The sequence below is a fragment of the Crinia signifera genome, chromosome 4 (assembly GCF_055691185.1).
Source record: "Crinia signifera chromosome 4, ASM5569118v1, whole genome shotgun sequence".
Lineage (NCBI taxonomy): Eukaryota > Metazoa > Chordata > Amphibia > Anura > Myobatrachidae > Crinia > Crinia signifera.
This window is the reverse complement of record NC_139220.1, coordinates 38,842,979-38,858,586: the sequence shown is the minus strand read 5'-3', so window position 1 is coordinate 38,858,586 and position 15,608 is coordinate 38,842,979. Positions and strand designations below refer to the sequence as shown.

The following is a 15,608-nucleotide window of genomic DNA, read 5'->3' as shown; positions in this document are numbered from 1 at the left end:
AAACTGAAATAACTTATAAAATACAATGTGGCATACCGACTATACTATAGGAGCAAAAGGCGAAATAACCGAGTTTTTATTAACAGCTGTAGAAATTCCTCCATCCCGGCCTCAGTCAGCTCTGCGGCACAATTGCTGCCTAATCAGTCACACTGTGTGGAATTCAGAGGCATACAGTTCTGTACTAGGCAGAGCTGTCCTAATTTGACTTTTTAGGAAACAATTTGGAAATAATTACTTGAAAAATTTATCTTGTGCGAGAATTTGTTTTTGATTAATATGGCTACCTTTAGCGACGAATAAGCATCAACATGAAGAGGTAGATTTATCAAGACTGTGGGGAGATTTAGCAAAGCTCAGTGAGAGATAAACTAGAGAGAGATAAAGTGCCAACCAATCAGCTCCTAGCTGTCATTTTCTAGCACAGCCTGTAACGTGGCAGTTACAAGCTGATTGGGTGTGAGTCACATGTGGTCGGAGGTGCGGCACATAGTGATGTTTGGTACATTGCGCATGAGCAGGACCAGTACTGAGCATGTGGTCTGCGCCATTGGCCGCACTATGGCTGTAGGAGGGCAGGGAGGGGCATTTTGCTTACCAAATGGTGGTGACAATGGTAGGATCTCCGTGGGAAGACGAAGATTTCCTATGGGTCACTGAGCTGTTGCAGGTGATCCTATGCTGACCCTATGATCCTATGCTGACCACGCAGTGTCAGTTTAAGGCATGTCACCACCCTAGGGAACACTTCAACCCATTGCCCCCCCCCCAAGCTCCATACTGCCATCAATAGCCACTTTCCAGCCCCTAAAGTAAAAGTGTGGAGGTGGTGTCTTAGACGTTCCACCTGCATTAAGTGTTACAAGGAAGTCTTCAACATAGACATCCTTCATTTTGTTCTAGGTCAACTTGTTGGCACCCCTAAAGAGGCAAGTTGAGGTGTCACTCATAGCTACCAATCAGATTCTATCTATCATTTATAGATCAATGATAGGTATAATCTGATTGGTTTCTATAGACTACACCTCCACTTGTGATGATAGATCGATAGATGATAGATAGATAGATAGATAGATAGATAGATAGATAGATAGATACTGTAGATAGATAGAGAGATGGATACTGATAATTCCCATTGTTGGTAAATGAGGTGTACATAAATAATCAGAGAACTTACCATCCTCTCGTTCATTTCCCCACTCTTATGAACATGAGGTCCCTAGAAATAAAGGATACTCGTTGTAAAATGCTGTATGTATATGTTTCTAATGACATAAGGTTAGCGGTAACTTGCCCACACTATATGCGCAGTGTGGCATCTTACCAGACTGTGACCACCTCCCCATGCTGCGCTTATGGGGGCTGTGAACAATCAGGGGGTATTCAATCTGTGCCCATATTTCCCGACAGGGAAAATATCGGCACTCACCTATTCGATGCTGCTGTTAATGACAGCATCGAAGGCTATCAGATCCGACTTTTAAAAAGTCAGATCTGCTTTGTCGGGAACGGCCACAGATTGTAAAATACAGATGGAGCAGGCTCCATCTTTGCAGGGGCTGGCGATTCTATCGCAAGCCCCCACCAGTGGCCAGCTCTCGCCAGGGGCTCATGCTCGCCCCGCGGCTACGGAGTTGGCTCCGCCGCTTCCCCCGCCGCCCCGCTGTCCCCCTATCCCTGCCCGTCTCCCTGAAGAGGAGACGGGCAGGATGCCGCTTCGGCGCCGTCCTGAAACTGGGACGAGCATGCGTGGGAGATGCACGCGTGTCCCAGCCAGATGGAGCTCCTCTGCGCCGGCGATCGCCAGCGGAGACATGCTGGTGATCCCCGGTCAAGGATCAGAAGCGCTCCATCTGTAAATGCCCATTTTTTGACAATCAGCAGTTGTTTTCACCCATCCACGGACTTTCCAACACTCAAGAGCCGGAACATTGAATTCTGTCTGTCGGGTTACAGTCACAAAGAACTAAAAGAGCCCAGGATACCGACTGTCGGGACATTCCGACAGCTGGATTCCCTGATCGAATACCCCCTTGTTGCAGAATAAAACATGGGAGATGGAAGGAGGATACTGTACGCAGCAGGAAAGGAAATTTGATCCCCACTATCTGCTACTATCGATCACACCGCTTACCTTGAACTCACGGAACTTTATTACATCTACAGTATTTGATTTTTTTATGTAACCCTTACAGTTTTTGATAAGCAAATCAGGACATTTATATTTCCTCTATGTAAAATAAAGTGCAGCTTACATCGTGTAGGGGAAACGCTGAGTCGTAGACATTATTCGCTATCAATGTGGTAATACCTTAATAAAGAACAAAATATTAGTAGCCATACAGTGCAAACATTCAATACAATGTATTTAATAAAAATGATGCAGAGAGGACGAGTATAGTTTTCCACGGGAGGCCCGGTGTCATTTGTTTTGTCGGTGTGAATTAGCGGAACTGGTGGTGTCTGCAAACTGGTGTGGACATCTCTAGCTCTGGTTGCACACTCCAGAACAGCTCAAGGCACACAAGTGTGCAACCGCACAGTGATTAAAAAATGCTGTGGTAGAGAGGCTGAGACAATAGAGAATACTATGACTAAAGTGGTGAATGATCTGGTAACTGCTAAGTCTAAAGGTCATTACTCGCTACTTATTCACTACACCCCCTAGGTCTAAATGATACAGCCCTTTCCTGGTTCTCATCTTACCTATCTGATCGCTCTGTCAGTGTTTCTCTGACTCTACCTCCTCTTCATTACCTCTGTCAGTCGGAGTTCCGCAAGGCTCAGTCTTAGGTCCTCTGCTTTTCTCAATCTATACTTCCTCTCTTGGCAAACTAATCAGCTCTTTCGGATTTCAGTATCACTTATATGCGGATGATACTCAAATCTATCTATCAACCCAGAGTTGTCACCAGTGGTTTTGGGTCGAGTCTCTAAATGTCTCTCTGCCATCTCATTTTGGATGTCTTCTCGCCAACTCAAACTCAATATTTCCAAAACAGAATTACTTATATTCCCACGAACCAAGAACAGTTACCATCCTGATTTCTCCATAACTGTTGACAACTCAACAATCTACCCTACCCCACAAGCTCGTTGCCTAGCGGTCATATCTAAAATATGACCGTATCTCACACAAGACACTACTAAATCTCTTATCCATGCACTCATTATATCCCTCATTGATTACTGCAATAGTCTCCTAACTGGTTTTCCCAAAAAGAGTCTCGCCACTGCAATCCATTTTAAATGCTGCTGCTAGGCTGATCTTCCTTGTAAGACGCTCATCGTCTGCTGATCCGCTCTGCCAGTCCCTCCATTGGTTGCCTGTATCTTACCGTTTTCAATATAAAACACCTCTACTCGCATATAAAGCTATTAACCATACTGCACCAGCATTTATCTCTTTACTTATCACAAAATATCTCCCATCTCGACCACTACGCTCTGCACAAGATCTGCGTCTCTCGTCTGCACGGATCACTAGCTCCCATTCACTATTACAGGACTTTCATTGGGCTACTCCCACCCTATGGAATGCCCTTCCATGCACAATAAGACTCTCCACTAGCCTCCAAACTTTCAAGCGTTCCCTGAAAACTCACCTCTTCAGGCAAGCCTATCATATTTAAGTTCCACATGCATAACCCTCTGAGGCACTTATGTATTATATAGCTTCCCTTCTGGACTTGCAACTGGGTGGGACTGCTATGCTATTACTGGTGCCTCCCTCCTATATACCTATAGATTGTAAGCTTGCAGCAGGGCCCTCCTACCTCCAAGTCTGTCTGTTGTTACCCAGATTGTTTTATCACTGTCTACAATTGTAAAGTGCAACGGAATCTGCTGCGCTATATAAGAAACTGTAAATAAATAAATAAATAAATACTGAATACTCCTTGTGTTGTAGTGGTGGAACATAGGAGGAAGGGAATGGGCAAGTGTAGAGTAAGGGTCTATTCATTACACTGCCACTCATGTAGACCTGTATAGACCTGGGGTAATTGCAAAATTGATCGGGTGGGATGAATCATGAGCAGTATCACCCAGAACATATGAGTGCTCACCGGCTTCGGTGATCATTTTCCTCTGACACTTGGGGTGAACAGCGTCATTTCTCTCCTTGTCAATTTAAGGCATCAAATAAATCATACTATCATCTCCGCAATACAAAGGAGAAACTGAACACTCTATTCAGAGAAAAGCATCAGGTTCCATGTAACCTCACAGGCAGTCCTGGAGCCTATTTCCTTATGTCAAGCCAGCGTATTAACTGCTTTTGGGGAGCCCCCAACTCACAATTAGTATGTGTAAAGCCAGTAAAAATATAGCTTATAACCGGAGCGAAAGGATGGAAAGTATATATATATACACACCTGCATGTACAACACTGTGTCAGCAAATACCTCCAAATACCATGACTTACTGGCAAATGTAATAGCTAGATCTTAAAATACTAGACAAAAATATACCAATATAGCAAGATAAACTAGAATTGTCAAGATCTATCTATCTATGTATCTATGTATCTATCTATACCATATCTATCTATCTATCTATCTATCTATCTATCTATCTATCTATCTATCTATCTATCTACTGTATCTATCTATCTACTGTATCTATCTATCTATCTATCTATCTATCTATCTATCTATCTATCTACTGTATCTATCTATCTATCTATCTATCTATCTATCTAACTATCTACTGTATCTATCTATCTCCAATCGGCTAAGCAATTTTTTTTTTTTGTGGGGGGGGGGGGGGGGGGGGCACAATATAGACATATTGGGGGTTATTCTGATTTCATTGTTTCCCCACGCGTTTGGACGGGGAAGCGATGTTTAGTGTCTGCGCATTTATGTGCATGTACAGAGGCTTGGTGCGAACGGGCTCGGCAAACTGCTTGTTCACTGTCCCGTTCTCACCTAGCAGTGTGGGCGGGGGGCATGGGGCAGCGGTGAGGGGTCGCACCCATGGGAAAAACCAGTGTTTTATGGGCATTCCCATGACGCAGGTACGGGGTCAGGGAGCGCTGGGCATGCCCCCAAAGTGGCAAACCCAGGGGTTGCGTTGCCTGGTCCCACCCCCTTTGGCCATGGCTCTGCCCCTTTTTCCCATTTGTAACCCTAGAAATCTTGGGATATATGATTTATATGTGCTAAGGGCCCCCCAACCCACTAGGTGGTTGGTGCTGCAGCCCAGTGGCAGCAGCTGCTGCTGATGACAGCACCGATTTTGATCGTTCAGGTGTCATTTAGTAGGGTCTGAGCAGGGCCGGTGCAAGGCACCGGAGCACCCCAGGCGAGTCGGGGTGGGGGCGCCCCGGTGCCGGGGGGGGGGTGTACCTGTCCTGCGGCTGTGTATATAAAGCTTGCAGCGGCGGCGGCAGCGGGGGGTCCCTGCAGTCAAGAAATAACGAGCGCTATCCGCCTGGCTACGCGGAAGTGCTTCTGTTGTGAAAACACTGGCCGCACGGCGCACGCTGATTGGCTGAATATCAGCCAATCAGCGTGCGGCCAGTGTTTTCACAACAGAAGCGCTTCCGCGTAGCCAGGCGGATAGCGCTCGTTATTTCTTGACTGCAGGGACCCCCCGCTGCCGCCGCCGCCGCCGCAAGCTTTATATACACAGCCGCAGGACAGGTACCCCCGCGGCACGGGGGGGGCGAAATGCCGCCCTCCAGTGGCCGGCGCCCTAGGCAAATGCCTAGATTTGCCTAGTGGTGGCGCCGGCCCTGGGTCTGAGACATAGATCTGTAATATGGTCGCACAACTCTGATAACACTAGCCAACAGTGAAAATGCTTCCGAAACAAAAATAGTCATCATGCGTTAGCTCTATGGGCCTTATTCTAGTTCACTCTTTCTGACAAAATCCTTCTTAGATGGACAAAACCATGTGCACTGCAGGTGGGGCAGATGTAACATGTGCAGAGAGAATTAGATTTGGGTGGGTTTTTACTTCAAAGTGAGATCTATATTGCAGTATAATAATAAAGCAGTCAGTATTTTCCCTGCACAGAAACAAAATAACTCACCCAAATCTAATTCTATCTGCACAAGTTACATCGGTACTTATGTAGTATCTGGGCTGCCGATTTTGTGATTGTATGCCTTACCTTAAGGCATACAATCAGATGCGATGCGATGCGATTCGATGCGATTTTGCATAGGATTCAATGTTAAGAAGGTCCTGTTCATTTCCCCACTATCCAAGGTGGCATAGAGTTGATTTTATATAGCGTGGCGAGCGCAGCGAGCCACCGAGCCCGAAGCGTGGCGAGCGAAGCGAGCCCCGCGAGGGGCCGCATTTTTCTTAAAAAGTATTCTGTGTCCCCTCGCGGGGCTCGCTACGCTCGCCACGCTTCGGGCTCGGTAGCTCGCTATGCTCGCCACAGGTTTATATCCAACTCCATGCCCACTTGGATAGTGGGGAAAGGAAAAGGACCCCTTTTTCCCATTGAATTCTATGTTAAAATGGACTCAGACCATTTTAACATTGAATCCTATGAAAAAATCTTGACCATCGCATACGATTTGGTTGCATGTGATGCGATGCGATGCGATCCGATCCGATTTCTAAATCGGACGCCCAGATACTACATAAGTACCGTTACATCTGCCACACCTGCAGTGCACATGGTTTTGTCCATATAAGAAGGATTTTGTCAGAAAGAGTGAACTAGAATAAGGCCCCATGTTCTGAGATGTAACCATAGCCCTTTAGGGCAATGAAAAAGCAGCTTGGGAAGCCTTTAGAGGTATTGTAGAAGGTTTCTTGGGAAACAGAAGAGATGAAAACTATGTTGAAATTGTAAATAACCTCCTAGAGAAGTAATAATAAATTACTGTAGGCTGCAATACTGTATGTCACTCAAAATTAATTTTCTCGATTCTCATCTGGACTTCTTTCCTCCGAATTGTGGTGCAGTAAGTGATGAGCATGGTGAGAGATTCCATCAAGATATTTCAACTATGGAACGAAGATCTCAGGGTAAATGGGACGTCTCCATGCTTGCAGACTACTGTTGGACGGTGACAAAAGATGCTCCAGGACAAGAGTACAAACGACAAGCAAAACGAAGGCGCACTCATAAATAGGTAGTCATACAAAATAGCAAGGCTTGTTATCTTATGTTCTGCTAATTTACCTGTACATAGATTGAATTAAAACAATTGCTACTTCTGTTGTGTACAGATATCATATTAATATAATTTTGGTTTTTACTACAGAAGTATCACAAGTAGTGTATCTAAAAAACTAGAGCTAATAAACAAATTCTAAGGTCATATTCGGTTTTCCTGACCCAAATTTAGTAAAAGAAAATGACTATTTTTGTAAAAGAAGCCAATAAAAAGTTGTTTTTTGTTGGCTAGTGTAAGAGGTCAGGTTGTTGTAAGAATAATGCATTAAAGTACTGGACTTTTCCCATAGAAGCATTGAGTAGTGTGGATGCGCTTTTTCCCTTTGGGTTGTGAATTGCAGAGTCCTTACTGATATAATGAATTGTTTCTACAGAATGTATCCTAAAAGTTTACAGTTTCAGTGTACGGTAACATTTCGGGATACAGTAAATTTGACATGAAGGCATTGTAGAACGCACTATAATTAGTGGTTGACTTCTCCATTTGACCTTTCAATCTTAACTTAAAATACTTAATACAGGACCTAGATAAAAAAGGTTGCACATACCCATACTGTATTTGGCCTTTGTACAAGACGTTCGCTTTAATATTTCATGCACCTGGTGGAAGGAAAATGTTTGAACTGTAAGGAAAAGTTACATCCTAAGCATATTTAAACATCTACTGTTTTCCCTGTCACCCCCTGCCTCCTCCTGCCCACACCCTGCCACCCACTGCCAAGTTGCATATTGTCATTTTGGGTTGGGGTGGAGGTGGTGGGCCTGTATTATATTTTTGCACCTGGGCCCATAACCCACAATTGCACCTGGGCTCAAATAAAAGTGAAAAACCCCATGTCAACCTTTTGAGTACAAATACCAACAAATACAGTTACTAAAAAAAAAAACATATCAATTTCCAGCTCTGTCTCTATACAAAAGTACGCTTTCAATAGTCTAGACTAAACTTTTCTTAAACTAATAAGCACATAAAAGCACAGTACTAATAAAGGTGACATCTTGACACAATCAAAACACATTGCTCCGGGTCATTGTGACAGTAAAGATTTTTCAACCATCTGGACATACAACACCTGGTTGCATCTCCCCGTTGCTAGGTTACGCATAACAAAATATCAGTGGGGCCAGGCTGACGGGCGAGGAATGTGAGGTGTCCCGGCAAACACTATTCACAACAAAAGGAAAAGACTTAACACTTGAGACATACTTACTATTCGGCTGCGTGTTGCGTTGTCAAAAAATGTGTCCTTGTCTTTAATGTTGTACCTAAACATATATATATACACACAGTGTTAATATCAACAGAATTGTGTTGTCACGCACAATTATCTTCTGATACATAATGGACATGCATAAAAGCTACATATTAAGTAATCAACTCTATTCTTTTATTTGGTGAGTAGTGAGATCAGCACCTCTTATAAGCCTTGAGGGGTATTCAATCCCAAATCCGACAGTTGGGACGTTCCTGAATGTAGGATTTACGTCCGTTTTTGACCCGTTCCGACTGTAACGCGACAGTTGGTATTCAATGTTCTGACTGTCGAGTGTCGGAACGGTCGCGTTTTGTCGGAAACGGACGCTAAATAAACGGAATCGGATGCAAAATCGACAATTAGGCCATTTCTGACAATTCAGATTTGCCTTTAAAAAAAGCTGAATGTGAAAGTCTTCAATTCTGTCGGAAATGGCCGCATTGACTAGGCAAGTGCCAGAATTTTCGCCAGCAGCAATACTGGCACAGATCGATGTGTATACATACGGTCTCTAGGCAGACAGTCAAAAGGTCAACATCCAAATAACTTTCGACCTTCCCAATGTTTACCTAACACTTGTGTCGACCTTATGACCCTGGAGGCCTAAAGCCATGTTGGTAGTTAGGGGCAGTGGGTGTGGCTTCCTTATTTGAATTTTGAACTGTGCTGCAGCTCCGCCCCCTCTGGAGCCTCCCTTGATACAACCCATCTCTATTGGGTGCACACCGGTGTAAATAATGCCAGAATGTACTATACAGCATTTGAAGACTGCTGGATGGGCTGGGAGCAACCTACCGGGTCCAAACTCTGGAATGCATCACATTCTGCAGCTTGGTTTATATGGAAAATGTGTCCAAATATTTTTTTTAAATAACAGTTTTCGGATTTTGGGCTCCCTTTAGTACATCCTGCTCTGATAGTGTTAAACTGGCAATAGGAAATAATTCTAAGCAAGCCAGATTTAGCATTATTTACAATTGCCATTGTGATGATCAGCAGTTTGACTAAGCATCCCCCAAAATGTTTTCTATTACAGTATGCTTCAGATGAACCAGACTTATTGGGGCTTATGCAGAGTTGCATGCTATGGTGATGTCGGACACCGAAATGCCATTTCTATTACTGTGCGTGCATCTCTGTGGCACCACGCATGCATACTGATTGTCTTCGCAAGTACCAAGGGATCACATACTGGATTCAAATGAAGTCTTCGGGTCTTTATTTTGAAAATCAGGTCACAGCATACCAGATAAATGCCACAGGCAAGCGTAGTTACAGGCAGCAGCATACAGGTAATCACAGCATATAACAGACTCTTGCAAATGCTCCAGTGGTCCCTACCATAGCCCACACCCCAGCCTATCGCTTGGGCAGCTTATCCATCATCAAGAGCATTTACCCTTTGCCCCGGAAACCCTTATATCAGGAGATCACAGGTGCTGCTGATTACCCAACCTTGCTTCTGCTATTGCTCCGAAAACTCATCTGGATCCTCCAGATTATTCTCATGTGGATATATGCTGTCTCTGCCACAGTATGCAAAAGTAATTTGAAGAAGTAGTTATTGGACGGCGGCTGTTCAGCGGCATGGAGATGGTTATTGGGGTGTCGCTGATGTGGCTGCATATACAGATGCATAATCCCTCACAATAGAGGCCACACTCAGATGGACAATCTGCACTTACCATAGAGTTGGTGCACATCTACAATGGTTGGCCAACTGCAACTTAGTCATTGTAAATACCCAGATCTAGACCCATCCCAAGTTCCAGAAGGAAGAAAAGAGGGTTTCAAAAAATGTTGTAGGCATTTTCTAGTATTGGTGTTGAATACAATAAATCTCACAATTTAAAGTGCATACACACTCTACGATGTATGCAATGGAAGGCCAATTTCCCTAGAACTTCCCCAGTATCCCGATGGGAACAATATTGTGCATACACACTGAATGAAATTACGAACGACTAACGATCTTGCTAGACTCTACAGCAGGCATGTCCAACCTGCGGCCCTCCAGATGTTGTGAAACTACACATCCCAGCATGCCTTGCCATAGTATTGCTATTAGGGAATGCTACATCTATTGCAAGGCATGCTGGGATGTGTAGTTTCACAACAGCTGGAGGGCTGCAGGTTGGACATGCCTGCTCTACAGCTTTTTGTGAAAGACATCCAAAATTCACCTGCCTGCACAGTCGACGAACAAACTTGATGAACAAGCGGCGGGACCACGCATCGTCGTTCGTAGCATACACACTGGCCGATATTTTGACCAATATCGTTCAGAAGGACCAAAATGAATGATATAGGTCAAAAAACGTAGATTGTGTATGTACCTCTAGAAGTGTAAATTGCTTAAATATGGATTTCTGTATCGGTTTTATAGCCATATAAAGGTTAAAAAATATGATACTTATATAAGGTATGCTTGTGACTAATACAACTATTTAATCATGTTTTTCACATATTCTTTGCGTTATCTTAATTCAAACCACCCGATGGTCTTCCCAGCTGCAGCCTGGAGTGGTTAGAGTATAGGAAGACTGGTACTCACAGATGCATCTTGTCTCTGGAGAAGGGATAGGACAAATGCTTCATCTTTGCATTCTCACTTATATGTGGCACCTTGGGTTGTAAAGGTTTCGTACATTTGGTCCATACGCCGTTAAGCTTTGCCATGATTCCGCTGTCTTGTTTTACTTCATACATCTGCAAAACAGCACAAATGCATGGTATGAAAATGAAAGCATTACTTTTCTTTGTGCATACTGCTTTAGGGGTTTGGGTCATAGGGTCAACACAATGAAGGTTGACATAAATTAGGTCGACCACTAAAGGTTGACAGGGCTAAGGCACACTTGCCTACCCTCCTGAAATGGCCAGGAGGCTCGCGAAAATAGGGTCCCGCTCCCGGCCCCCCGGTAAGATGGACAATTCTCCTGCATCGCCCAGCAGCCCCCGCAGACCACTCGACCACTGCACCACATACCAGGATTCGCAGGTCCGCGGCGAGGGGACGGGGCTAAAATGACCCATATTTCATAATTTTGCATAATTTTAGCCCCTCCCCCAAATTGCAGCATTTACCTGCCAAGAGGGTGGAGCTTGGTGACGTCAGCAGCAGCGTCCTGCCCCCCTGAATCATACTATCTGGTCTCCTCTCCGACTTTCTCTCGGAGAGGAGAAAAAAAATGTAGGCAAGTATGGGCCCAGGTCAATACATTAAATAGGTCGACATGGCTAAGGTCGACAGGGTCCACAGGTCGACACAGGCATTAGGTTAACAATGGGAAGGTAGACAGTCAAAAGGTCAACATGAGTTTTTCACATTTTTTGTAATTTCGGGGTAAGTCGACATGGACACCTCATCAGTGTACCGCATTAGTGTACTGCGTGTGCTCGCCATGCTTTGGGCACTATTATATTCACGTCCCACGCTCTAGTGGATGGTAGGGTATGAAATACCACCTGTCGGCACATTCAGTTCAAAAGAAAGTGAAAAATGTTGACCTTTTGATCATCGACCTTCCCATTGTCGACCTAATGCTTGTGTCGACCTTCTAACCCTGTCGACCTATTTCATGAGATGACCTAAGCCCTGTTGACCTTTAGTGGTCTACCTAATGTACTGTATGTCGACATTCATAGTGTCGACCTAACAACCGTATTCCTGCTTTAGGTGGTGTAATAAGCAGGAGGAGGAGTTTGCAGGTGCACCTGCAAACTCCTCCTCCTGCTTGCTGCACTAAAGTTCTTAGCAGGTAGCACCTCATATGTCCAGGGTGTGCAGTTTAGGGCCCCTCCCCTTACGTGGTGTAATCAGGGCCGGCGCCACCACTAGGCAGCTTTAGGCATTTGCCTAGGGCGCCGGCCACTGGAGGGTGGCAGTTTGGAGCCTCACCCCCGGATGGAGGTGAGCAGCGCTGATTGCGGCCACCACTCCCCCAAACCCCCTCGGGGCCACTGTATCACCCACCCCCCATGGAGCGACGCGGGGCATCACCCGTGACCCAGATATCCACTCTCCCCCCTGGGGAGCGTCGCGGTGACCCACATCACCCGGCAGGCACCCCGGGTACATCACGGCGCCGTGCACCGCGTCGATGGACCTGGCAAGCCCCCGCCACCCTGGGGAGCTTTGCGGCGGCCAGCATCCCCCCCCCCTGGAGCAACACAGCGTGGAGCGGGTAGAGTGATTGAGCGTCGGGGCGCTAGCACCGGCCCTGGGTGTAATGTAATGCTCAGTGCTGTGCACAGTTGCACATTGCTGGGAATTTAATTAGCCCAGAATAAAATAGAATTCAAAATGCAAGATTATTCTTTTGTTGGAGTTCACTAAAGTGTCCAGTTTTATGAAAAAGTTTAAAAAAGTAGCAATGAGAAACAGACCTATACATTAAGCGGGTTTTCAATGCCATTCTTCTGTTATTGCCATCCACAGTGATAATGGAACGGGTGTGGTATGGGACCCCGTCAGTCGGGATCCCGACAGTCATTATCCCGACGTCGGGATCCCGACTGGCCAGAGTCAGACAGCATGGCGAGTGCAAAAAAGCCCCTTGCGGGCTCACTGCGCTCGCCACGCTGCGGGCACGGTGGCTCGCTACGCGAGCCACCTATTCTATTCTCCCTCTATGGGGGTCGTGGACCCCCACGAGGGAAAATAGCGGGTGGCCGTCGGGCACCCGGCTGTCGGCGTTTTGACAGTCGGGATCCCGACATTGGGTAAATGATTGTCGGGATCCCGACTGTCGGGAACCCATCCGGCACCCAATGGAACAAGTACTGTGACGGTACAGTAACTTCAATGGACAATGCATTTGAATGGGCGCAGGATCCCCATAGGAATGTAGAAAAGCATGGATTGTGTAGCCACTATTGATGTTGGGACTTATTCATACCGGATCACTGTTTTGCGAATTCACAAGCAGATTGATTATCGAACAACTGCGCAAGCGTACGGATTGCAGTGAATTTGCACAAGGCCAAACAGAGACAAAAATCTCAGCATTTCAGATCCGATCCAAAGCGTGGCCCTGCGGGTCGTTAGGTAGTTTTTCAGATCCTACCTGCAGCAGGTAGGATCTGTAAATGACCATTCTAGTGGGTACGGGTTGCGATCGGATTGGATACAGATCGTGAGCGGGTTGTAAGCTCCACCAGATCGTGAGCGTGTTGTACGATCGTCTTACGACCCGCTCAAAATCTGCATCATTCTGGTGTGTACCAGGCATTACAGGAAACCGACGTTTGTGGGTGGTAACTGCACTTTCTCTGGGAGTGTCAGGAAAAAACTCAGGGAGGGTCTGTGACCTCAGCTCTGGCCTCGGTCATCGTTGTGGAAGGGTCAGATATGCACACTTGCACAGACTGGAAAAATCATTTGATGGTGAGTGAGTTGCAAATGGGTTTGCAGCTCTCTGCCAATCAATGACTCCCAGACATGGCTAGGGCGGGATTTGCCTCTGCAAATTTGTACAGCAGCGATCAGGTTTGAATCAGGCCCATAGTTCTAAACTGGATAGATATCCTTTTTTGTCATGTGTGGATCTTTATATTTAATTTACTAGGTACCAGCAGGTCCTGGCTGCCTGCATATGTTGGCAGTTTTAGTTCTATAAGTGAAAATATGTTTTGGAAAGAATGGGTATACTGAAGCATTAATGCTGCTTTCACACCGCGTAAACGGCATTGACCCGGTAATTTAAAACGTTTTTAAAAATAGGTCAGACAGCCTTAACTCCTTTCACACTGCATATCTTAAACTCTTAGGGGGATATTCAATCACCGGCGAGCATCTCCCGTCAGGGAGATGCCCGCCGGGCCCTATTCAATGCTGTCTTCCCCGACAGCATTGAGCAGGGTATCTCGGCAGAACGAGCCCGACATCACAAGCTGCCGAGAACGGCCGGGAAGTGACGAGCTGCCGGCTGCAGCTCGCCTCTTCGCGGCCGCAACTCGCGGCCACGACCCTTCTCGCTCCCCGGCAGGTGGGACATTGAATCCCGCCTGCATGTTCTCGGTCCTGCTGACCGAGAACGGGACTGGGTCACGGTGATCGAGCAAGCTCGACTGCCGTGACCCTCACATTGAATACCCCCCTTAAACGGTATATTACCCGTGTAAGTGCGGTCTGAAAGGGGTATTACCGTTTCAATGCCGTTTTGTCCCATCACATCACACAGGGACACTGAAACGGGTAGGACCCTGATTTTTAACCTTTTTGAATTACTGGTTTTCTTGAACCAGTAAATTCAAAAGGGACCTTTCACACTGCAAACATTACCGTTTTGATACGGTAAAAAAACAGCATTTTCCCCGTTAATAACTTAAGTGCGGTCTGAAAGGGGTATTCATTGCTGACAGGGATTGCTAGGACTTGTAGTACCACATTATTATATTAGCTCTGAGGCTTACACTAATCAGCGACTGAGACAGGCTGATTCAGGCTAGCGCTTACGACAGAGACCCACCCTTAAAACGCTTGGGCACACCTACGTTTTTCCAGCCACTCCCAGAAAAAGGCAGGATCCCACCCCAAACACTGGCTTCTTATCAGTCAAGCTTGGGACATTTTATGGTTACGATCCATGCACACTTTCTGTCGTTATATCTTCTTGCGCCTTCGCTATGCGAATGATATGCCTGCGCAGTCCTTCGATAATGATTCATTTGAAAATTCTGTAATTAGGATTTCTGAGAAGGGACACCGGAAGGCTTGTCAGTGATAGAACAGAGAGTAAATGAGGTCCCAAATGTCTATTTATGGCCTCTTCTAAACCATATTTTACCTGTAAAAAATGACTGACCAATAGCTTCTTATTGACCAATACACATGGTAGGCTAAGTGTGAAGTATATGGTTTTGTGCAGTGGTATCTCTTGGTAGTACTGGAAGTGTGCAGCGGGAACACCTGCTGCAAGAGCGTACTTTTGTGGTCTGAATTCTACCTGTCCATTCGGGCTTTGGAAATGCACTTACAGTATATACTAAAATTGCATCATTTTTACCTTTTTTGTGGGCACCTTTATTTTAAGGAATTCGGCTTCACGGCTTAGCACAGGCCATGGTGCATGGATCCTCACAAAGATGAGACCCTGATTCTTAGTCTGTAAAAATACAAGAATACAGTCATTATTATTATTATTATTATTATTACAACACTAATGCTGTGTACACACATTGAGATTTTGGGTTCAATTT

At 45.6% G+C, this 15,608-nt stretch overlaps 1 protein-coding gene across 1 annotated transcript in view; it reads right to left on the bottom strand.

The window, feature by feature from the left end:
• ANO2 (anoctamin 2) overlaps positions 1-15,608 on the bottom strand; it is a 211,343-nt gene that overhangs the window by 151,576 nt on the left and 44,159 nt on the right. Inside the window, exons 2-7 of the mRNA XM_083181601.1 lie at positions 15,416-15,514; positions 10,960-11,114; positions 8,361-8,415; positions 7,698-7,749; positions 2,256-2,311; positions 1,178-1,219 (exon numbers count right to left, since the gene is read on the bottom strand). Of these exons, the coding sequence (XP_083037727.1) occupies positions 1,178-1,219; positions 2,256-2,311; positions 7,698-7,749; positions 8,361-8,415; positions 10,960-11,114; positions 15,416-15,514 (459 nt within the window). The remainder of the gene's footprint in view (positions 1-1,177; positions 1,220-2,255; positions 2,312-7,697; positions 7,750-8,360; positions 8,416-10,959; positions 11,115-15,415; positions 15,515-15,608) is intronic.